This window comes from Chiloscyllium plagiosum, unplaced genomic scaffold (genome assembly GCF_037043375.1).
Source record: "Chiloscyllium plagiosum isolate Xiang-an unplaced genomic scaffold, Cpla_swu_hap1 HiC_scaffold_27, whole genome shotgun sequence".
In the NCBI taxonomy this organism is placed as follows: Eukaryota; Metazoa; Chordata; class Chondrichthyes; order Orectolobiformes; family Hemiscylliidae; genus Chiloscyllium; species Chiloscyllium plagiosum.
This window is the reverse complement of record NW_028270165.1, coordinates 87399043-87424513: the sequence shown is the minus strand read 5'-3', so window position 1 is coordinate 87424513 and position 25471 is coordinate 87399043. Positions and strand designations below refer to the sequence as shown.

At 46.7% G+C, this 25471-nt stretch overlaps 2 protein-coding genes and 1 pseudogene across 5 annotated transcripts in view; 2 read left to right on the top strand and 1 right to left on the bottom strand.

The window, feature by feature from the left end:
• LOC148144888 (uncharacterized) overlaps window positions 1–16522 on the top strand; it is a 31771-nt gene extending 15249 nt beyond the window's left edge. For 2 of the 4 annotated variants that reach the window (XR_015751664.1, XM_087975150.1), the window contains exon 3: window positions 12763–16522. Coding sequence is in view for 2 of the 4 variants with exons in the window: in XM_087975150.1 (XP_087831276.1) it covers window positions 12763–12901 (139 nt within the window). In the remaining 2 variants the exon portion in view is untranslated. Of the gene's footprint in view, window positions 1–8524; window positions 9822–12762 lie in introns of those variants that run through there. The other 2 variants (XR_015751665.1, XM_087975152.1) reach the window with 1 other exon arrangement.
• Window positions 1–25471, top strand: part of LOC122545194 (uncharacterized) — a 785061-nt gene that overhangs the window by 493940 nt on the left and 265650 nt on the right. The window lies entirely within an intron of this gene.
• Window positions 16557–25471, bottom strand: part of LOC148144882 (uncharacterized) — a 127309-nt pseudogene continuing 118394 nt past the window's right edge.

Below are 25471 nucleotides of genomic sequence, written 5' to 3'. Positions count from 1 at the left end.
CTTGTTCAAAAATCCAATTAAGATCATGGCTAATCTATTCACCATCTGAGATCCTCCTCCCTGCATTGTCCCAACTACCCTTAATTCCCCCACCATTGCAAAAACCCATCCAATTGTGTCTTGAATATACTTAATGAAGCTGCCTCTACTGCTTCCTGGGGCAGAGAATTCCATAGATACACTACACTCCAGGAAAAGCAGTTCCTCCTCATCTCTGTCCTAAATTTACTCCTCCTAATCTTGAGCCTGGTTTCATTCACCAGCAGAAATGACTCAATAAGTAGAGTTTCATCCTCACAGTGCAATGAATTCCCACTTTGCACCAAAACCTCAGATTTACTCACTCACTCAGTTGCTGTCTCACAAATGCAAGATTTCATTGTACCTTCTACTCCCATTAAGGGCAAAACATCTTTGAAAAGTCCTCAGAAGCACTTCTGCTCTCACCGAAGATGATTAGAGTCATACAGCACAGAAACAGACCCTTTGTCCATCCACATTAAGGGCAAAGCATCTTTGAAAGCTGCTCTGAAACTCCAGCCTTCACAATCACACTTCTGCTCTCACTGAAGATGATTGGAGTTATATAGAACCGAATCAGACCCTTTGTCCATCCACACATCATTCCTGATGAAGTGCTCGGGACCGAAATGTCGACTCTCCTGGTCCTCAGATGCTGCCTGACTTACCACCTTTTTCAGCACCACACTTTGACTCTCATCTCCAACATCTGCGGTTCTCACTTTCTCCACATCCCAAAGTATCACCATTTAAACAATACATCTCCTTCCTGCTTTTTTGTTTCATAGCAAAGACTATAACTTCACATTGAGATACTGCATTTGCCACGTGTTTGTAAATTGTGGTCTTCTCGACTTCCGGGAGACTGAGCATAAACTTGGGGAACGGATTGGCGAGCATCACAGCTGGGTCCGCAGAGGCTGACCAGACCTCCCAGTCACCATCGATTTTAATTCCCCTTCCCACTCCCTTTCTGACAAGAACATCATAGGCTTCCTCTATTGCCACAACGAACCAAACCGCAAATTAGGGAACAACACCCCATCTTCCGCCCGGGCAGACTACAGCCTGCAGGACCCAACATCGAGTACTCCAATTTCAAATAACCTCCCTTTCCATCACCCGACTCCCTTCTCAGCCCATTGCCCCTCACTACCACTCCTTCCTGCCACCAACCTGATTTCTTCCACCCAATGATTTATCTGACTGATTCTTCACCTATCCCCACTTTAGCCCCGGTCCTGGCACCCATCCCCAGTCCTGACGAAGGGTTACACCCGAAATATCGACTTCTACACCTCGTGATGCTGCCTGATTTGCTGTGCCCTTCCAGCCTCCTGTCTGTCTATTTTGCCAATTGAGACACAGACCTCGATCACTTTTCCATAGTCCGTCCCCTCCCTGGGTTCAATCCCTTTCCTTTCAGTTGCTGTAAGTGAACAATTGAACTCCAGAAAGAAATAGAAATGGCAAAGGGGGCGAGAAAAGAGAGTGCTGTACTCACAGATCTTAGACAGAGGAAAGAATTTGCAGTCTGGGTGAAGCTCAATGTTGATTCAGAAAGAGAGGAGCAGGAGTAGCAGCTTCAGAAATTCATGGTCCAACTTCCGCATTCAGACAATGGGGTGGCTCTGACTGGTAGGAGGACCAGTTTTGTTTTGGTCCTCCACGGTTCCCTATTGGACCATCAAAGGAAGGTCGCGCGCCATTTTTTGCGGAAAGCGATGAGCATGCCCAGTGTTTAGCTGACACCGGTGGGCATGTGCACTGCGTTACTGACACCGGGAAACATGCGCAGTATGCTCACTAGGGATGCTGGTGTTCCTGTCAGATTTTAAGAGTCCAAATGCCAATACGACAAAAAAGGGGTCGAGCTACAATTTGTTTTTCCCTGTGATTCGACATTGTATTGTTTTTGCATTCTGTCTGGCTGCTCAACTTTGGTATGTCTTTTCCCCACGTTGCGCGAGTCCAGAACTGGAGGGCATGGGTTTAGGGTGAGAGGGGTAAGATTTCTGAGGGGCAACCTTTTTGCACAGAACGCTGGTGGGGGTCAGCCAGAGGAAGTGGTGGAGGCCAGTACAATGATAATATTTAAAATGCATCTGGATGGGGATATGAATAGGACAGATTCAGAGGGATAAGGGGCCAAATGCTGGCAAATGGGTCACTAGATTAATTTAGGATATCTGGTCGGCATAGACCCAAGGGTATGTTTCTGTGCTCTGTGACGCTATTTCTAGATAGTTGGAACCAACTTCACAAGACTAGGACTAGGCCATTCACCCTTTACAGTCAAGATCAGAGTGGTGTTGGAAATCACAGCAGGTCAGGCAGCATCCAAGGAGCAGAAAATCGATGTTTCAGGCAAAAGCCTCGAATGCTGCTTGACCGGCTGTGCTTTTCCAGCACCACTCTAATCTTGACTCTAATCTCCTGCGTCTGCAGTGCTCATTTTCGCCCATTCACCCCTTCCAGCCTGTCCTGAGCGGTGGCCTGACTGCGTTTATTTCAGTGAAAGAATCAGACAGATTTCAGCAGCTCTTTTAAAAAACTTGAACACGCTTTCTGGCTTTAACGATGTTTCTGAAGATATCATTTTAGGTTTAGGGTGTAGGTTTGATATCCAGACGTTTCATCACCTGGCTAGGTAACATCTTCAGTGGCGATGCCAAGTGAAGCGAAGCTGTTGTCTCCTGCTTTCTATTTATTTCTTTCTCCTGGATGGGGTTCCTGGGGTTTGTGGTGATGTCATTTCCTGTTCGTTTTCTGAGAGGCTGATAGATGGTATCTCAGTCTATGTGTTTGTTTATGGCGTTGAGGTTGGAGTGCCAGGCCTCTAGGAATTCTCTGGCAAGTCTTTGCTTAGCCTGCCCCAGGATAGATGTGTTGTCCCAGTCGAAATGATGTTTTTCTTCATCCATGTGTAGGGCTACGAGGCCTGGCACTCCAAGCACAACACCATAAACAAACACACAGATCTACATGCCATCTATCAACCCCTCAGAAAACGAACAGGAAATGACATCACCACATACCCCAGGAACCCCATCCAGGAGAAAGATATAAATAGAAAGCAGGAGACACAGCTTCGCTTCACTTGGAGGTCGCCACTGATGATGTTACCTCGCCAGGTGATGAAATGTCTGGATATCAAACCTACAGCCCAGCGAGCAAACCTACACCCTAAACCTCAACCTGAGCTACAAACCTTGCAAAAATCATTTTAGGTATTCTCAATTTTGAAGATCAGCCATTTATCACCCCTCCCAACTCCCAGGTAGAGTCATTACTATCCATTATCTCTCTCTCTCTCTCTCTCTCTCTCTCTCTCTCTCTCTGTTCTTTGAAGGGCTTGATACAGCGGTCAAAGATGGTTCGAGGCTTGAGAAAGGACGGGTGTGGTGGGGGCTGGGGAGAATAGTGACCAAAAGGATGGGGGACAGAGAGAGAGAGAAAATGGCGGTCAGAGGGTGGGGGTAGAGAGAGAGAATGAGTGGGGTTGATAGAGAGATTGAGTGGGGAAGAGAGAGTGGGCGTGGCGGAGAGGTGGGGAAGGGCAGGGTGTTACTAGGCACACAGATACACAAGATGGCTACTGAGCCATCAGTTGGCCAACTTGACACACAAGATGGCCGCTGGATCACAATATGGAGAGAAACAGCAGAGCAGATACAGACACTGCCTGGGGCCACCAGAATGCCAGCACAATCGACTCACAACCCAGGTGATTAGTTTAAGGCGGGTGGGGGAGAGAATACACATGAGTAATGAACACTGCCCGCTGAAGTATCTGGGTCCAGCCAACACCTCTTATAGAAGTGTCAGCGGAGCAGGTAAGGGCTGTTTGGCAGGGGCTGCTTGAAGGCTCGGTGACGTTTGTTTAACGGTTTAAATTTGAAAGTTTTTTTTTAAAAAGCGCGAAGCGGATCTGGAAGTTGGTGTAGCGTAAGCTTACCTGGGTAGGTTTCTTTCCCTATAAAAGCATGCAGGAGAGGAACCCGAGGCACTACAGAGGTGCCTAACCTATTAATAAGAACCATTGTGGTAAGTAGGTAAGTGCTGCATTTTGCTTGTTCTATTCTTGGACCTAGTTTGTTTTTAAAAGGTTACTTTTAGAGGGATGGCAGTGAAGGCAGTGCAATGTTCCTCTTGCAACATGTTTGAGGTGAGGGATGCCATGGTCGTCCCTGCTGATTACTCTTGCAGGAAGTACACCCATCTCCAGCTCCTCCAAGACCATGTTAGGGAACTGGAGCTGGAGTTGGATGAACTTCGGATCATTCGGGAGGCAGAGGGGGTCATAGATCGGAGCTTTAGGGAAGTAGTAACTCCAAAGATTGCAAACAGATGGGTGACAGTGAGGGGGACTGGGAAGAAGCAGCCAGTGCAGGGACCCCTGCGGCCGTTACCCTCAAGAACAAGTATACCATTTTGGATACTTGTGGGGGGGATGACTTACCAGGGTGGGGTTCAGGCCTCTGGCATGGAGCCTGTCCCCGTTGCTCAGAAGGGAAGGGTGGAGAAGAGCAGAGCAATAGTTCGGGGCACAGATAGGCGGTTCTGTGGGGGCGAGAGAGACTCACGTTTGGTATGTTGCCTCCCAGGTGCAAGGGTACGTGACGTCTCTGATCGTGTTTTCCGGATCCTTAAGGGGGAGGGGGAGCAGCCTGAAGTCGTGGTCCACATTGGCACAAACGACATAGGTAGGAAGAGGGTTGAGGATGTTAGGCAGGCTTTCAGGGAGCTCGGTTGGAAGCTCAGAGTTAGAACAAACAGAGTTGTTGTCTCTGGTTTGTTACCCGTGCCACGTGATAGAGAGTCGAGGAATAAGGAGAGAGAACAGTTAAATGCGTGGCTACAGGGATGGTGCAGGAGGGAGGGATTCCGGTATCTGGATAACTGGGGTTCTTTCTGGGGAAGGTGGGACCTCTATAAACAGGATGGTCTACACCTGAACCTGAGGGGCACCAGTATCCTTGGGGGAAGGTTTGCTAGTGCTCTTCAGGGGGGTTTAAACTAATTCTACAGGGGCATGGGAACCTAGACTGTAGCTTTAGGGTGCAGGACCTGGAGTGTAGGGAGGTTAGGAACATGGCATCAATCTCAAAGGAGGGTGCCTGTAAACAGGAAAGTGGCTTGAAGTGTGTATACTTCAATGCAAGAAGTATATGAAATAAGGTAGGTGAACTTGCAGCATGGATTGGTACCTGGGATTTCGATGTTGTGGCTATTACGGAGACATGGGTAGAACAGGGACAGGATTGGCTGTTGCAGGTTCCAGGGTTTAAATGTTTTAGTAGGGTCAGAGGTGGGGTAAAAGAGGGGGAGGTGTGGCATTGCTTGTCAAAGATAGTATTACAGCGGTGGAAAGGACGATGGATGAAGACTCGCCATCTGAGGTAGTTTGGGCTGAGGTTAGGAATAGGAAAGGTGAGGTCACCCTGTTAGGAGTTTTCTACAGGCCTCCTAATAGTCCTAGAGACGTAGAAGAAAGGATTGATTCAGGAGAAGAGTGAAAGTAATAGGGTGGTTGTTATGGGGGACTTTAACTTTCCAGATATTGACTGGGAAAGCTATAGCTCGAGTTCGTTAGATGGGTCGGTGTTTGTCCAATGTGTGCAGGAGGGTTTCCTGACACAATATGTAGACAGGCCAACAAGAGGTGAGGCCATACTGGATTTGGTTCTGGGTAACGAACCAGGCCAGGTGTTAGAATTGGAGGTAGGTGAGCACTTTGGGGACAGTGACCACAACTCGGTGACTTTTACTCTAGTGATGGAGAGGGATAAGTGTGCACTGCAGGGCAAGAGTTATAGCTGAGGGCAGAGAAATTATGATATGGTGAGGCACGACTTAGGATGCGTCGCTTGGAAAAGTAGGCTTCAAGGGAAGGGCGCAATTGATATGTGGAGCTTGTTCAAGGAGCAACTATTGAGTGTTCTTGATAAGTATGTACCTGTCAGGCAGAGAGGAAAGGGTCGTGTGAGGGAACCGTGGTTTAATAAGGAATTGGAATCCCTTGTTAAAGGGAAGAGGGCGGCCTATGTAAAGATGAGGTGTGAAGGTTCAATTGGGGCGATTGATAGTTATAAGGTAGCCAGGAAGGATCTGAAGAGAGAGCTAAAAGCAGCAAGGAGGGGACATGAAAAGTTCTTAGTTGGTAGGATTACGGAAAACCCAAAGGCTTTCTATAGGTATGTCAGGAATAAAAGAATGACTAGAGTAGGAATAGGTCCAGTCAAGGATAGTAGTGGGATGTTGCGTGTGGAGGCTGAAGAGATTGGGGAAGACACTGAATGAATACTTTTCGTCAGTATTCACTCAGGAACAGGACATTATTGCCGATGTGAATACTGAGTCACAATTTATTAGCATGGATGGCTTTGAGGTATGTAGGAAAGAGGTGTTGGAAATCCTGGAAAGGGTGAAAATAGATAAGTCCCCTGGGCCTGATGGCATTTATCCTAGGATTCTCTGGGAAGCAAGGGAGGAGATTGCAGAGCCGTTGGCCTTGATTTTTATGTCCTCAGTGTCTACAGGAATAGTGCCAGAAGACTGGAGGATAGCAAATGTGGTTCCCTTGTTCAAGAAGGGGAGTAGGGATAACCCTAGTAACTATAGGCCGGCGAGTCTCACTTCTGTTGTGGGCAAAAGTCTTAGAGAGAATTGTAAGGGATAGGATTTATGAACATCTGGATAGGAATAACGTGATCAAGGATAGTCAGCATGGTTTTGTGAAGGGTAGGTCGTGCCTCACAAACCTTATTGAATTCTTTGAGAAGGTGAATAAGGAGGTGGACGAGGCTAAAGCGGTAGATGTGGTGTATATGGATTTTAGTAAGGGTTTGATAAGGTTCCCCATGCTAGGCTACTGCAAAAAATACGGAGGTATGGCATTGAGGGTGAGTTGGAGGTTTGGATTAGGAAGTGGCTGGCTGGAAGAAGACAGAGGGTAGTAGTTGATGGAAAAGGTTCATCTTGGAGTGCAGTTACTAGCGGTGTTCCGCAAGGATCTGTTTTGGGACCATTGCTGTTTGTCATTTTTATAAATGACCTGGAGGAGGGGCTAGAAGGTTGGGTGAGCAAGTTTGCGGATGATACGAAAGTCGGTGGAGTTGTTGACAGTGAAGAAGGATGTGGCAGGTTACAGCGGGATATCGATAAGCTGCAGAGCTGGGAAGAAAAGTGGCAAATGGAGTTCAATGTAGGTAAGTGTGAAGTGATTCACTTTGGTAAGAGTAACAAGAAGATGGGGTACTGGGCTAATGGTTGGATACTTGGTAATGTGGATGAGCAGAGGGATCTTGGTGTCCATGTACACAGATCTCTGAAAGTTGCCATCCAGGTAAATAGTGCTGTGAAGAAGGCATATGGCGTACTGGCTTTTATTGGTAGAGGAATTGAGTTCCGGAGTCCTGAGGTCATGTTGCAGATGTATAAGACTCTGGTGCGGCCGCATCTGGAGTATTGTGTGCAGTTTTGGTCGCCATACTATAGGAAGGATGTGGAGGCACTGGAACGGGTGCAAAGGAGGTTTACCAGGATGTTGCCTGGTATGGTCGGAAGTTCGTATGAGGAAAGGCTGAGGCACTTGGGGCTGTTTTCATTGGAGAAAAGAAGGTTTAGGAGTGACTTGATAGAGGTGTACAAGATAATTAGGGGTTTAGATAGGGTTGACCATGAGAACCTTTTTCCACGTATAGAGTCAGCTGTTACGAGGGGGCATGGCTTTAAATTAAGGGGTGGTAGGTATAGGACAGATGTTAGGGGTAGACTCTTTACTCAGCGAGTCGTGAGTTCATGGAATGCCCTGCCAGTAGCAGTGGTGGACTCTCCCTCTTTATGGGCATTTAAACAGGCATTGGATAGGCATATGGAGGATAATGGGCTAGTGTAGGTTAGGTGGGCTTGGATCGGCGCAACATCGAGGGCCAAAGGGCCTATACTGCGCTGTATTTTTCTATGTTCAATGTCTTTGGGATGGATCCAAAACTTACTTCGTTAATGATTGAAAATACTTTGACCTCTGGAACTGTCTGCCAGAGAGTGTGTTGGAGTCAGATTCAATTATGGATCATTAAACTGAAAAGGAAAGCAAGCTACTGTAGTGGATGTCAGAATATGAGTTTCCTGATTGGGACTGTTCACTTGCTCCTTTTCGTTAGCATCCTGCATATGTTGGGAATTTTTCTCCTTTCTAGTATCTCAGTGACAAATCTAGTTTATGAATTGTTCCTATGATATCTCATGAGCGGGTTTATGATATTCACAGTGTTGTGGGTCACTGTGTGTCCAAGTGAGGAAAAACAAACTGTTCATCTTAAATATTTGATTTTAAACAATGGAAATAAAATTAATGTTTGGTAAACACAACTTGCTGTGTAGTAAGATCATCAGAAATAGGAATGGGAGTAAGTAATTGACCGTTGAGATGCTCTGTCTTTCATTTATCTAAATTCTCTTTCCTGCACTTGTTTTTTCATGACTTCATCTGCTGAAGTGACTACACTCCAAAAGCTTGTGATTTCAACATAAGAGCATAAGAACTAGGAGCAAGAGTCAGCCTTCCGGCCCTTCGAGTCTGCTCCACCACTCAATAAGATCATGACTAATCTTTTCGTGGACTATGCTGCACTTACCTGCGTTTTCACCATATCCCTTAATTATTTTATTTTTCAAAAACGTATCTACTGCTTCTAGTGATTGCTGAAGTAATGTCAAATACTTCCCTGGGCAAGGAATTCCATAGATTAACAACCCTCTGGGTGAAGAAGTTTCTTCTCAGTTCAGTTTTAAACCTGATTCCTCTAATCTTGAGGCCATGCGCTCTTATCCTAGTCTCACCTACCAATGCAACATCCTACTTCTATTTCTTTCATAATGTAATATATTTCTGTAAGATCCCCTCCAAACAAACCTGCTGGACTATAACCTGGTGTCATGTGACTTATGACTAAAAAATTTGTTATTACGCATCCTCATAGCAGTGGGATTTCAGGGCTCGAAGATAGGGACACTACCACTGCGCCTTAAAAAAAACCTCTGCAGCAAATAGGCCCTCTTCTCGTGAATGAATGGGGAGAGGTTTCTTCTCAACATGGGATACAAATATTATACCCTCAGAGCCCTTTATACTAAATTGAGCCCTCTTCAGTTGAATGAATGGATGTGGAGGTGCCACAGTTGAATTGGTTGATAACGTTAAAAATCACATCTTCCCCCTGAATATGTGACACTACCGCGATAGCCCCACAGCCCGTTGCAGTAAATTGGGTCATCTGCTGTTGAATGAATGAACGGGAATGAAAAGGGTGGATACACTGACGTGATTGTGAAATTCTCCACCAATCCCAAAGCTTGTGGTTGGTACCGACTAATCGGAGAGAGATATTGCAGAGGGTGGGACCAACACGACGCACAAAGCCAGCCGCCATTGGTCAGGTGGAGTAAGGTGCGCTCTGATTGGAGGGGACGCGAATGACGCGCGTCACTGAAGGAGGAGACGGAATGAAGAAGAAAAACAAAGATGGCGGCGCGAGGCTGCGGTTTTGTCATCGACTCAGCGGGCGGTTTCTGACGGAGGGAGGGGGGCAGACAGGCACCGTTTACCTCAGAAAATACCTTTAAAATACATTTCAAATTAAAGCCAGAACATTTCAAACAAAAGTTGTGAAGAAAAGGAGACAGTCCCCGGTGGGGTTTATTGTTTATTTGTGTATAATTCCCGGGGCCCGGGAAGGGGGAGGTGACGGTTACCGGGTGAACGAGAAAACAAATTAAAAATGTCGGTGGTGGAAGAGAGAGAGCCAGCGCCCGCGGCTTCTTCGGTGGCGGCCGGAGCCCAGGAGCTCAACAACCCCCCGGAGCTGGAGGAAGGTCCGAGCTCCAAGAAGCGGGGGGTCCGGCTGGAGGCTGGATTTGCTCAAGGCTTGTATCTATTAACTTATTTAAATGGTACCTACTGTATGGGGCTATGGTTTACATTAAAACCGGAGGATCATGTCAGAGTGTTTGTTTATATTGAGCAGTTGTAGTTGGTAAAATACACTCCCTGGAGGAGCACCTTCTATGATGTTGCATTTCTTACCTTCTGCTCTTCCCCCATTTGTTATCTCTCATCTTGATTTTACTTTTTTTTTTGGTCAAATTTAATTTCATATTAATGAGACTTGGTGTTCACTGTGTGTTATTAACTGGTTTGTTGAATTACTGTAAGAAAAAAATTAATGGTGTCATGTCATTTCTGATGTCAGAGTTTGACATTGAATGTGCAGATGTGAATACCAATAAGTTGTGAAAATAAATCAAGAACTTGTGGTTCTAACAAAAAAAGCAGTTCACTGATATTAATGGCATTGTCTCATTTGAGGATGATGATTTGAGTCTGACCAACAAACCGTTTCATGTAGTCACCCAATTTAATTAAAATTTTCTTTAACTTAATTAAAGAAAATAACCCTGGCAGGCTAAAATTTGTACAATTTGTTTATAAGATTTATTTATATGTCCCTTGCTCTCGATGTGGTCTCTGCCACAGTGGGGAGACTGGACGCCAACTTGCAGAACATTTCAGGGAACAGCTCTGGGACGCCAAATCGAAACGACCCCACCGCCTTGTGGCTGAACGCTTTAACTCCCCCTCCCAATCCGTCAAGGACACGCAAGTACTCTGGTGCCTTCCTCTCCAAGCTCTAGCTACCTGACGCTTGGAGGAAGAACATCTTGTCTTCTGCCTTGGGACCCACCAACTACATAGGATCAATGTAGATTTCACCAGTTTCCTTATTTCCCCTCCCCTCCCCCCACACCACACACCTTGTCCCAGATCCAGAGTTGAAAAATGTGGTGCTGGAAAAATGCCTCGAGGCCATGCCTCTAGGAATTCCCTGGCTGTTCTCTGGCATGGCACTCATCCACAGATTCTATCAACAAACACATTGACCTGGACCCAATATACCGGCCACTGCAGCAGACAGTTGGAACTGACAACCGGAAGCGGCAGAGACAAACCACTATAAATGCTGGAGGAAACATCACAGAAGCGCTTCACAAGAGGCTCCCAAGCACTGAGGATATCACCTAGACAGGAGATGAAACGTCTGCAACAAAAATTCCCAGCTCGGCGAACAGAACCACAACAATGAGCACCCGAGCTACAAATCTTCTCTCAAACTTTGAATTGAGCATAGGAGTTGGGACATCCTGTTGCAACTGTCACACGAGCCACACAACACAAGGCGTGGTCCTTCTCTGACTTACCATCCCTTGCAATATCCGGGGGAAGACACCCCTTTAATTGTAACATTCAGGAAATATGCCTTATTTCAACAAAAATGTGCTGTGCTCACAGATGTTTGGACAGAGAAAGGGAGTTGCAGTCTGGAGTGAAGCTCAACCTTCATTCAGAAAGAGAGGAGCAGCAGTAGCTTCAGAAGCTCACCGTCCAACTTGCGCATTCAGCCAATAGGGGGGCTCTTCTGGGCAAAATCTGGGAATGAAGCAATGTCTCCCCCTTTCCATTCCTTATCCTGGGAGGGAGAGAGAAAGGGGGAAGCACTGTTCACTTGCAACAACGGGAGGCAGTATGAATACAAGCAGGGAGCAGACTCTGCAAAAGTCAGTTTCAGTCGGCTTCTTCTGAAATATTGTGTGCAATCCTGGTCTCCCTCCTGTAGGCAGGATGTTGTGAAACTTGAAAGGATTCAGAGAAGAGTCACAAGGCTGTTGCCAGGGTAGGAGGGTTTGAACCACAAGGAGAGGCTGAATAAGATGGGGCTGTTTTCCCTCGAGCATCGCAGGCTGAGTGTGTGTTTTTAAAGAGGTTTATAAAAACTTGAGTGTGGATGGGGTGAATAGACAAGGTCTTTTCCCTGGGATAGGGGGAGTGCGGAACTAGAGGGCATAGGTTTAGGGCGAGAGGGGGAAAATTTAAAAGGAACCTTGCAGTCAACCTTTTTTTTGCAGAGGGTGAAGCGTGTATGGAATGAGCTGCGGAGGAAGTGGTGGAGGCATCTGGATGGTTATAAGCAAAGGAAGGGTTCAGAGGGATATGGACCAAGTGATGGCAAATGGAACTAGACTAATTTTGGATATCCGGTCGGCATGGACAAGTTAGATTGAAGGATCTGTTTCTGTGCTTTATGTCTCTGACTGTATGACTGGTGAAAAGCGTTGGCATTCGTCGAAACATTTATGCAACAGAAAATTATAAGAGGGTAAAGATAAGCCTCACGTCATTGATCCATGAATCCCGGTGTAGTATGGATGTATTTCCAGTAATAGAGTCAGTATGGCATGGAAGGAGTCCAAAACGACGGCTTCTTTTACAAAAAGTCACACTTAAAACTTAAATCTGAGTCTTCTGGAAATGTAAGACAACCATGCGTTAATATAAGACAGATAAGTCTGGGGTATATGTTCCATATTTAATGGAATGTTTATGGCTCTAAAAGCCTGATTTGCAGTGGTTTCTGGGCTCATAATATTGCACTGCAGCATATTGTATATCTTCAGTAAGAACGTCAATACCACATGATAGATGTCCATTCAGCAATTTGAGTGAACTCTTCCTGGAGTATGCAATCCACCACATTACCCTGCTGTATACATTTACGTATAGATCAGCACAAAGATCTTGGGTATTAAGAGAGGAAAGAATGATCCACAGAAACTAGAAATGTGTGTTCTGATTTTCTATTGTGGACTGACAGCGATGACCTTCGCAATCTCTTTCCACAGGAATATTACAAGAGAAGAATTTGGAGGCAGAAATCTCAGACCAAACATCACATCGAAGTCTGACAATCGCTTGATTCACCAGGACTTGGATATAGATGGCCTTGAAAACAAAGGGGAGAAGGTCTGTCTGCTTTGTTAGGTTTTAAATATCAGTGTGACTGGAAACTCACAGAGTCTTACATACCCACACACCAGAGTAGTGACTGGAACATGTTTTACAGAGTTCTCCAATTATCAGAGGGTTCACCAGTAACACCACACCTATGCTGTAAGTGTGAGCGAGTTTCAACTGATTGTTGAACCTGGAGAAATACGAGGACACCTGCACCATGGAGAAATCATGAAAATGCAGGGAGTGTAGGAACGGTTTCCCTTCCCCGCCTGCCCGATATTCATCAGCATTTATATACCGGGCAGCGGCCATTCACCTGCATTCAGAACAGGAAAGACTTCACTCAGTCGCATCACCTCCTGGTCCACATTGGGGAGAAACTGCTCATCTGCCCTGTATGCTGAAGCAGATGAAGGACATTTTTTTTTTATCCTGGATGGAGCATACTGCAGGTATACCTGAAATAGATACATTTGTCTCTATCCCATTGAGTCTCCAGCACAGGGCCAGTCTGGGCTGCTCAATTGGTGTCTCAGTGTTTATTATTCTGCACCTGAGCCTACATCCACCCCTCTTCATTGCTCCCCCATCTCCCCTCCATCAGCATAAAGATATCCCCCACTTTTCGAAAGTTCACTTTACACTACTTCACTTTAACAAAAGACCTACATTAATACCTGTTCTCACAAACCGAAAGAAATCTGAAGAGGATTGTCGCTTTTACAAAGAAAGGCATAATATAAATTAATTCATGGTAATTGCTTCTTCGCTTTAGGCCATTTCGGCTTATGAAAGGAACACTCTACTTTCAAATAGTGGGGGAAAGCTGTATCAATACAATACAGCACAGTCACAGGCCCTTCTCACTTGCTTTAGGCACACAGACCCCCTCAAGCCTGTGCTATTTCTTAATTCTTACTTAGACCTGCTATTTATTGCCCATGTGTGGCTTATGTTCCTCTATTCACCTCCCCTTCATGCGTCTATCAAGATACACCTTAAACGTTGTTAAGGTGCCTGCTTCCATTACCTCCACTGGCAGTGCGTTCCAGAAACCCACCACCCCTCTGTGTAAATTCCCCACCCCCACCACTTTTCCCCCAAACAGTCCTTGAACCTCTTTTAGTTGACCTTTCTACTTTGGAGGGAAAAAAACGCCTCTGACTATCATAGAATCCCTCCAGCATGGAAACAAACCATTTAGCCCAACAAGTCAACACTGGCCCTCGAAAGATTAACACATCGAGACTCGTTTTCTTACCCCCATTATCTACATTTAGACTAATGCACCGAACTTACACATCCCTGAACATTGGGCAATTTACACTCAGACAATCCAACTTATCCTGCCTCTCCCTGGACGCTATGGGTAATTTAGCATCGCTAATCCACCCTAACCTATACAAGTTTGGATTGTAGGAGGAAGCCCGAGCACCCGGAGGAAGCCCACACAGACACGGGAGGTGGGTTGCAGGGACAATGTGCCAACTCCACACAGATAGTTGCCTGAGACTAAAATCGAACGCAGGTCTCTGGCACTGTGAGGCGTCAGTGCGAACCACTGTGCTATCCTGCCACCCCTGTCCAGCCAATCTGTGTATCTCAGCATTTTGTCGAGGTCTCCTCTCAGTCTCTGTTTTTCCAAAGAAAACAATCCAGGTTTATGCCTCCTCTGCTCATAACGAGAGCCCTCCAGACTCGGCACTTTCCTGGTGAACCTTGCCTGTACCCTCTACCAGAGCACCCACATCCTTCCAGTAGCACCATGACCAGAACTGCACACAATATTCCGAATGTGGCCAGAATAAACAGCTGTAACGTAACTCTTACACTCAAGGAAGCGTGCTGTGTGCCTTCTTGATCACCGTGCCCACCTGCATTACCACTTCCACAGATCTATATGCCCAGATCCCTCTGTATGCCAGTGCTCCTATGTGTTCTGCCATTTATCATACAATTCTTATATTTCCTTTGTCTCTATCGAGCTTCGCCTTGACTGTCTTTCTCTCTTCATCTCTTTTTTTCCCCCCTCCTCACCCTTCCACACATCAGCATATCATAAGACCATAGGAGTAGAAATTAGGCCATTCAGCCCATTGAGTCAGCTTCGCCATTCAATCATGGCTGATACGTTTCTCAACCCCATTCTCCCTGTAACCCTTGAATCCCTTGATACTCAAGAACCTATCTATCTCAGTCTTAAATATATTCAGTAACTTGGCCTCTGTAGCCTTCTGTGGCGGTGAATTCCATAGACTCACTACACTCTGGCTTAAGAAGTTTCTCTTCCCTCTGTTCTAAAGGGTCTTCACTTGACGTGAAGGCTGAGCCCTCAGGTTCTCATCTCTCCTCCGAATGGAAACATCTTCCCAACATCCACGCCGTTCATTATTCTGTAGGTTTCAATTAGATCCCCTCTCATCCTTCTGAACTACATGATGTATAAACCTAGAATCCTCTAATGTTCTTCATATGTAAAATTTTTCATTCCTGGATCATTCTTGTGAACCTCCTCTGAACATGTTCCAGGGCCAGTACATCCTTCCTGAGATATGGGGACCAAATCTACATACAGTACTCCAATTGTGGCCTGACCGGAGCCTTACAGAGCCTCAGAAATACATCCCTGCTTTTGTATTCAAGTCTGATCAAAATAAATGCCTTCATTGGATTTGCCTCCCCAACTACTGACTCAACCTGCAAGTTTACCTTGAGAGAATCCTGGAGTAGAACTCCGTAGTCTCTTTGCACATCAGATTTCTGAATTTTCTCCCCATAATTCTTCTGTTCCAGAGAAGCATCAGAGATTTCCAGACACCTCGATTGTTTTCAGGGATACCAAAGGATACTGGGAATTGCCAGTATCTCAGGAGGAGGCAGAGGGGAATGTGGTGTGGTCCTGTAAACTGCAGAACTTTCCAAATTCCCTGAGTCCGCAGGAATTCTTTCTGGACAAAGAAACAAAAGGTCCACTGAGAAACTGCTACATCAGAAGACCTCAGAGGCAGAAATTAGGCCATTCAGCCCATTGAATGGTGGAGCAGACTCAATCATTCTTAAGTATCAAGGGTTACGGGGAGAATTGGGTTGAGAAACGTATCAGCCATGATTAAATAGTGGAGCAGACTCAATGGGCTGAATGGCCTAATTTCTGCTAGTTAACCATCCCTGGGAAGAAGGACACAAAACAACATGCTGCTTCCTGGGACAGATGAGCTAAGTGTTTAATAAGCTCATGACAAAAGGACAATTAAGTTTGTCTGTGGAAGGAAGGCCCTGACGTAAAGGGGTTTTTTGCAGGAAAGGCTGTACCAAACAAACCACTAACCCTCGAGGATAAGAAGGTAAGCTACAGACCGGAGATCTCCAGAAGTGTGGAGATGTGGTGTTAGAATCTAAAGAAGCATCACACCACAGATTTGAAAGCGAGGAATCTCCACCAGAATTCAACCTCAGAAAGATGCAGCAGCAGTACTTGGAAGAAGAATGCTGCACTGAATCCCTGGACACTTCCAGAGACAGATACTGTTGGGGGAAACTCAGTTAAATTCTGTCATCAATTGGGTGATAGCCAAGTTGTGAGTGAGGTTGAACTTGGTTACTTGAGTTTTATGTTTGGTTGCTACATACAATAAAGTGTTAATCATTGTTTCAGCAGTTAATTGTGTGCAGTTTCTGAGTTAAGAGCCAAATTAAGGCGATTCACCCACAACCACAGTGAGAGGCTGGGATTCATGTTGACTGCATTGCATTCAGCAGTACATCACGTCAATACTCTTATAAAGCGAAGGCTGACAGCACCACCTTTCTCAAACAGAAACACCCAGAGGACTGTGTCGCCCAATAATCTGTAAAATTAGCATTAAAAGTGGTGTAACCTGCTCTAGTGAGAAGAATAAATCCCCAATGCTTTAAAATCAACAATCAGCAATTTATTTATCCAACTCTCACGGTGAACAAATGAACAAAACTATTAACAAACTGGATACAGGCCAGGAGCAGATGGGTGGCACTAGTTTAGTTGGGGATCATGGACTGGTTGGTCTGAAGGGTCTGTTTCCAGGCAGCATGACTCCATAGCACGTAATGAATGGGGATCCATCCCAAAGATGATAAAGGTTTCAAGCACCATCTGTAGACTCCCTCCAGATAACTGAAGGCAGTGGGGCACTGTGAGGGTCAGTAGATCAGTCAGCCAGCCAGTTCTCTACAGGAGACTTGTCTCTCAAGTAAGGAAGTGGTTTCCTGCCCCATCAGCCAGATTATCCAGTTGGATTAGGTCCTATATTTCCAACAAAATAGGTCAACGGGGCAGTGTCTATAACAAATATGTTATTAAACTTGGAAGAGTGCTGAAGACATATACAAGGATGTTACCAGGATTCAAGGGTCTGTGTAAAAGGGAGAGGTTGGACAAGCTAAGATATTTTTATTTAGAGCATTAGAGACTGAGAGAGGCCCTTACAGAAGTGAAGAGATCGTAGAGGGTGAATGCACTCAGACGTTTACCCTGGGGTTGGGGAAGTGAGGGCGAGAGGGCATCAGTTTAAGGTTAGAGGAAAAAGAATAAAAGGGAATGTGAGGGGCAATGTTTCTTTTTACGCAGACGGTGGTACACATATGGAATGAAATGCCAGCGGAAGTGGTTGAGGTGGGTCGATTAACAACATTTAAAAGGCATTTGGAGAAATACGTGGATAGGAAAGGTATGGAAGGAAATGGACCAAGTGCAGGGAAATGGGCTTAGTGTTGATGGACAGTTTGGTCGGTGTGGACCATGTTGGGCCGACGGGCCTGTCTCCTGCTGTAGGACTCTATGATTCGCATCTCTTTATCGGTACGACAGTTTTGAGTTTCCAAATGAACATCTCACAATCAGGCCGAATAAAATCCAATCTCATTTGTCAACTCTGATGCGGAGGTGCTGGTGTTGAATTGGGGTGGACAAAGTCAGAAGTCACACGGCACCAGATGAAGTGATGAAGGAGCAGCACTCATGAAAGAGCAATGCTCCTAAAGCTTGTGATTTCAAATAAACTTGTTGCACTGTAACATGGTGTCATGTGACTTCCGACTTCTTTAACTCTGGGTTTGTCTCAAACTTGACGGGGTACTTTGTCCAACTCGGCATATTTTATCAATATTGCTTGAAGGAATTTTTTTTAAGATTAGATTCCCTACAGTATGGAAACAGGTCCTTTGGCCCAACAAGTCCACACTGGCCCTCCGCAGAGTAACCCAGCCAGACCCATTCCCCTATCCCTATTCCTCTACATTTACCCCAACTAATGCACCACACCTACACATCCCTGAACACTATGGGACAATTTAGATGGGCCAATCCATCCTAACCTGCACACCTTTAGACTAGGGGAAGGAACCAGAGCACTCAGAGGAAACCCATACAGACGTGGGGGAGGAGGGGGCATCGTGAAAGCTACACACAGACTGTCATCCCGAGGGTAGAATTGAACCCAGGTCAGCATCGTGAGGCAGTGGTACTAACCACTGAGTCACCATGCCACCCCTGAGCCACGTAGGTGGGCTTGTGTGGGTGGGGGGGAGGTAAGTCCAGCACAAAACAAAAAAAGCTCACTGCACCCACTGTCAGAATGGGCAGGAGGTTCAGCCCTGGGGGTGACCCATTGCAGTGTCACTGGTGGAATCTGATTGTTGGATGCACTGTTGCCCCCGCTGGTGCCTCCGCAAGTTGCAGGACGATGTGAACTTCCGCCCGCAGTCAGGGCAGGCAAACGGCCTCTCCCCGGTGTGGACCCATTGGTGGGCCAGCAGTTTGGAGGAGCAGGTGAACCCCTTCCCACACTCGGGGCAGCTGAATGGCCTTTCCCTGGTGTGGACCCGCTGGTGGGACAACAGGTCAGAGGAATTGCTGAAGGCATTAGCACACTCAGAGCAGGCGAAAGGCCTCTCCCCCATGTGGATTTGCCGGTGTCTCAGCAGGTTGAAGGACTTGCTGAAGGCCTTCCTGCACTCTGGGCAGCTGAAGGGCCTCTCCCCCGTGTGGACCCGCTGATGGGCCAGCAGGTTGGAGGACTTACTGAAGGCCTTCCCACACTCTGTGCAGCTGAAGGGCCTCTCCCCCGTATGGACCTGCTGATGGGCCAGCAGGTTGGAGGACTTACTGAAGGACCTCCCACACTCTGGGCAGCTGAAGGGCCTCTCCCCCGTGTGGACCCGCTGATGGGCCAGCAGGTCGGACGATTTACTGAAGGCCTTCCCACACTCTGGGCAGCTGAAGGGCCTCTCCCCCGTGTGGATTCGCTGGTGACTCAGCAGGTCGGAGGAATTGCTGAAGGCCTTCCCGCACTCTAGGCAGCTGAAGGGCCTCTCCCCCGTGTGGACCCGCTGATGAGCCAGCAGGTCGGAGGATTTAGTGAAGGCCTTCCCACACTCTGGGCAGCTGAAGGGTCTCTCCCCCGTGTGGATTTGCTGGTGTCTCAGCAGGTCGGAGGAATTGCTGAAGGCCTTCCCGCACTCTGGGCAGCTGAAGGGCCTCTCCCCCGTGTGGACCCACTGTTGGGCCAGCAGGTTGGAGGAATTGCTGAAGGCCTTCCCGCACTCTGGGCAGCTGAAGGGCCTCTCCCCCGTGTGGACCCGACGGTGCCTCAGCAGTTTGGAGTCGTCGCTGAAGGCCTTCCCGCATTCGGGGCAGCTGAATGGCCTCTCCCCCGTGTGGACTCGCCAGTGCTTCAGCAGGTTGGAGGAATTGCTGAAGGCTTTCCCGCATTCGTGGCAACTGAAGAGCCTCTCACCAGTGTGTATATGCTGGTGGGCCAGCAAGACACAGGAGCTAGTAAAGCCCTTCTCCCGCTCGGGGCAGGAGAACGGCCTCTTCCCAGTGTGATTGCACTGATGAGCCGCCAGGACAGATGGGACACGGAAGCTCTTCCCGCAGTCGCCACAATTCCATGGTTTCTCAACAGGGCGTGTTTCCTCGGGTTTCTCCATGGCCGAAGCTTCAGCTGCACACACATGTGTACAACCCTGCCATGAATTCTTCTTTCCAGGCAGTAGAGTTGTTTCAGGCTCCACACTCAGTGCGCTGCAACAGTAGGGTCTTTCAACCAGTGCCCCCGTACTCAAACAGAAACCAAAAAGAAAGCTTTGCTCCTTCTCACAGAATCATAGTTGAAAATTGTTGCGGTCCTGATGGATTGAGTAACTGTCAGACATTGACGTGAAAGTGAGGACTGGAGACACTGGAGAGTCAGAGTCAAAAACTGCGTCACTGGAAAAGCGCAGCATGGCAAGCAGCATCAGAGAAGCAGGAGAATCAATATTTTGGACATAAGCCCTTTATCTGTTAACTTGAAACTTCTGTCTTCAGATAGTCTGTAAGAAAAGATTATAAAAGTCATCACTGCCAGTCCGGTTAAGAATATCAAGGCATTGACACTGACACCAGAGAGAAACTGTACATATAGATGTGGCAAATGTTAGTGGCTAGCCAGAGTGATAGAGATATGTAGCACCCTTCCAGATAACCTAACCTAATCTCGGCCGATTTGCCAGCATTTTTGCCCATATTGTCTAAACCCTTCCTAATCGTATACCCATCCAGATGCCACTGTACCAGCACCCACCACTTCCTCTGGCAGCTCTTTCCTTAAACACGCCACTTTCTGCATGAAAGACTTATCCCTTAGGTTCCTTTGTTAAGTTCTTTTGCTTGAGCTTCTTACACTGCAATACGCCAACTTCTGTGAACAACCAAACTTTATTAAGTACAGTACAAGCTGTGGAGAAACTCTTAACACTCTTCGCAATGCTTGAACACAACAGTACCAAAAAAACAAACCCCTTAAACAAAGTAAAACTGAAACAGAGGCTTACAATTGAAGTTAGAAGGACAGAAGGAGACAGTGTTAGCAGCCTTTCTCCACATAGTCCACTGCTTAACTCACCCAAACGAGACTTCAGCTTTCAGGACTGACCACTCCCCTTTCATTGTACAGGTCACTTCTAAAACATAAAAGCTTTGGCCTCAAGTCTCATCTGTTCACATATAACCAAAAATGCCTCCCAATACCATTTTTCGTCTCTGTACTAAACGAGTTGCTTCGGAGCCCAGGTTTTTTTAACCACCCTTCTGGAAAAAAACAAGGACACAGCATCCTTGAGAAGAAGGACCAGCTTTTAGTAAAAGGACCAGCTTTGTGACAGAGGGATATAGGCCAAACACTGGCAGGTGGGATTAGATTAGTTTGAGAACATAGCATGGAGTAGTTGGACTGAAGGGATTGTTTCTGTGCTGTTTGACTCGGTAACTGTTCTGCAATGGTCTGAAAACCATTTTCTTGCCTTCCTCCATAAACATCCACTTCTTTGTTGTTCCAAATCAGATGAACTCAGCCTTGAATATATTCAATGATCCCATAACTGCAGGAAGACATCCCCACTTCTGGACTCAATTCCTCTTGCTAAGATAACACCTGCTTTGCTCATTGCTTGCTGCACCTATCTCACAACTGGCATTAACTGGTATGGAAGGACGCTGAGGCCCCTTTATACACATTCCTGATGAAGGGCTCGTGTCAGTAACGCTGACTCTCCTGCTCCTCGGATGCTGCCTCATCTGCTGTGCTTTTCGAGCACCACACTTTTTGACTCTGATCTCCAACATTTGCAGTCCTCACTTTCTCCACATCCCAATATGTCAACATTAAAACAATGCATCTCCTTTCTGCTTTCCCTCCCCACCCCCCACAGATAATGCTATCACTTCACATCGTGGTACTGCATTTTCCATGAGTTTGCCAACTGAGACACAGACCTGGCCCAATTTTTCCAGAATCTGCCCCCTCCATAAATTGAGATTGAAGGCGAGAGAGAGAAACACAATCGGCTTGTCTCTGATTAGCAGGAGGATCACGCTCCTTCCGGTCCTCCAGGGCTTCCTATTGGGCCAACAAAAGAAGATCACGCGCAGATTCCGCGGACAACCAGGAGCACGCGCAGGTTTTGCTGACACTGGCGAACATGCGCAGTGTGTGTTGTCACCGAGGAGCATGCGCAAGATGCTCTGTGAAGTTGCTGGTGTGACTGACAGATTTTGTGCCCAAATGACACTCGGAGACAAGAAAGGCTGGAGCGACATTTTATATTTATCCTGCGGCTCCACATTTTATTCCTTTTGCATTTTATTTGACTACTCATCTTTTCCTCAGGGTAGGGGACTCCCAAACTGGAGGGTATAGGTTGAGGGTGAGATGGGAAAGATTTAAAAGGGACCTAAGGAGTAGAAAAAAAGTGTGAAAGTTAATTCCCCTCAAGTGCCCTCTCCAAACCTGCACATCTTTGGATTGTGGGAAGAAACCGGAGCACCAAAGGAATCCCATGCAGAGAAGGTGCAAACTCCACTCAGACAGTTGCCCGAGACCGGGATCAAACCCGGGTGCCTAGCGCTATAAGGCAGCAGTGCTAACCACTGAGCCTGTTCAGAAAAAGCAGCAATTGATTTATATTAGGGTGAGAGGGGAAAGGATTAAAAGGGATCTAAAGGGCAACTATTTCAGGCAGCGGGTGGTGCGTGGATTGAATGAGCTCCCAGAGGAAGTGGTGGAAGCTGGTACAATTATAATATTCAAAAGGCATCTGGATGGGTATATGAACAGGAAGGTTTGGAGGGATATGGGCCAAGAGCTGGCAAATGGGCCTAGATTAATTTAGGATATATGATTGGCACGGAACAAACAAATTGTTTCCATGCTCCACTACTCTATTTCTACATCGTCAGAACTGTTATGACACAGACTGCACCCCCCACTAATTTAAACCCAAAAAAGATTTACCCCAGGTGGTAATGTGAAAATTCAAGAGGTAAGGAACTGTTTCTAAAAGTCACTATTTAAAGTTTTATTTAATGATCTAGGACACTTACTTGCAAGTGTTTAAATCTGCTGGGATTTTTCGTACCGCCAAATCTATTCAAATCTGTCTGAACCAGTTCAAATCTTGGACGAAAGCCCCCAAATTTTACAACACTGGGTGCAACCTCCCCTACCTAATTTAAACCAGCAACATAGAGAAGGTTTAACCCATGTGGTAATCTGTGAAAATTCAAGAACCAAGAAACTATTCCCAAAGGTCAGTATTTAAAGTTAAAATTAACAACTTTATTTATTAAAGTCTAACGGAGAATAATTAATTAACAACTATTTACAACTCCTGTCTCTAACCTATCTTCTACCTTCCCCTGTATGATACCAGTCCAATAAAAACCCTTGATTAAGATTTACCGAAAGACTCAAACTTCAAAACCAGCAAGCTGTTAAATCTTCTCTTTGTATCTTCCTCTGTAGATTTGCTCTCCAGGTCGGTGTCGATGTTTTTTCTCTGTGCAGACTCCTTCTCTGGACAGGTGCCTCTGAGTTCTCACTAGCAGCCTACATTTGTTGGTCTTTTGGCAGTTCTCCTGTAACTGTTCAACATTTTTTTTTTTGATTTTGTACTCCAAAGCATCAAATCATTTGAGGAGAAAGTGATGTCTGCAGATGCTGGAAATCAGAGCTGAAAATGTGTTGCTGGAAAAGCGCAGCAGGTCAGCCAGCATCCAGGGAACAGGAGAATCGACGTTTCGGGCATAAGCCCTTCTTCAGGAATGAGGAAAGTTTGTCCAGCAGGCTAAGATAAAAGGTAGAGAGGAGGGACTTGGGGGAGGGGCGTCGGAAATGCGATAGGTGGAAAGAGGTCAAGGTGAGGGTGATAGGTCAGACTGGGGTGGGGGTGGAGAGGTCAGGAAGAAGATTGCAGGTTAGGAAGGCGGTGCTGAGTTCGATGGATTTGACTGAGACAAGGTGGGGGGAGGGGAAATGAGGAAACTGGTGAAATCCGAGTTCATCCCTTGTGGTTGGAGGGTTCCTAGGCGGAAGATGAGGCGCTCTTCCTCCAACCGTCGTGTTGTTGTGGTCTGGCGATGGAGGAGTCCAAAGACCTGCATATCCTTGCTGGAGTGGGAGGGGGAGTTGAAGTGTTGAGCCACAGGGTGGTTGGATTGGTTGGTCCGTATGTCCCAGAGATGTTCTCTGAAACGCTCCGCAAGTAGGCGGCCTGTCTTCCCAATATAGAGGAGGCCACATCGGGTGCAGAGGATGCAATAGATGATGTGTGTGGAGGTGCAGGTGAATCTGTGGCGGATATGCAAGTTTCCTTTGGGGCTTTACACCTCACCTCCCTCCAAGGCCCCAGATCAGCTGGTAGTTGCCTGTCGTGTTCCTGGTCAGTTGTTTATACACTTCCTTGCAGAAGTCCATTCTATTCCGAATTACTCAAAAACTGCATAAATCCATGTAAGATTCTGTAACTCCCACTTTAGAAATAGAATCAGTCTGACCTAACATTGGGATACAGACAGACTTTAATGTCTCACCTTCAATGCATTATCTGAGCTGAGATGACACCTATTGTTAAAAGCTATCTTGAGAAAGTAAGTTTAAAAAAAGTTCTGGGATTTACAAATGAAGGAACCGAAACTAACATGGTCATCCTAAACGATGCAAACTCACCTGCACACTTTAGCACACCGGATCCACCCTAAAGTGCAGATCTTTGGACTGTGGGAGGAAGCCAGAACACCCAGAGGTGACCAACACAGACACAAGGGGGAGAACATGCCAAACTTCACACAGTCACCCAAGGATGGAATCAAACCCAGGCTCCTGGCGTTATTAAGCAGCATTGCTAACCACTGAGCCACCATCCCACCCAGTGCTTTGAGGTTCTGCTTTGTCTTTGCAGCTTTTAACTTCTCATGCGCCCTCAGCAGAGGCTGTGTCCTGCTGACATCGTTGGACCACACCCATTGCACCTCCCTTTCCCACTTCTCCAGCCCTGAACGCATCAGTTCCTGAATCCTGGCACCAGATTCCGATACCATCTGTGCTCCTGCTGCCAACTGCAGAGAACGGAGGCAATCCCCGTCACTATTCTGTCCCTTACCTCCCCCTCCCTAACGTTGTTCTTACTCCCACCACCCCACAGTTAGCTCCTCCCCCCTGCAGCCCTCTCCCAGATCCCCTTTGCCTGCCTGACCTGGGCTCACACCCTCCTGACCCTGTCCACTGACCCCATCAGAAGACTCTGTATGGAGGGAAAGACCATCTCCCAGGATAAAAAACATCTGATTAACTTTCCGCCTTGCCCTCCCAGCATGTCAGCAAACTGGCTTCCAGCTCCACCTCTCTGAGCCGAAGGTCCTCCAAGTTGTGGTGGCCCTGGATCACATCATCCAGAGCCTTCCACCTCTTGCAAATCGAAAGACAAGTCTCACCCTGCCCTCTCCCGTGTCTATTGTGTAACTGCTTAATCATTTTTAGTGGCCGGGCGAGACTGATAGCCAAGTTTGGAACCCATGAGGACGGCCTTCACCAGGACCTTGGGTTTATGTTACATTACAGGGGACCCCACTACACTGTACACATTCTGTCTCTCTGTCTCTCACACACAGCCATACATTCTCACATACTCATGCAGCCACTCTCTCAGATATACGCGCTCTTTCAGATGCACAACACATGTACCCACCCACACTCTCACCCACACACACATTCTCTCACAGACTTATACTCCTGCACACTC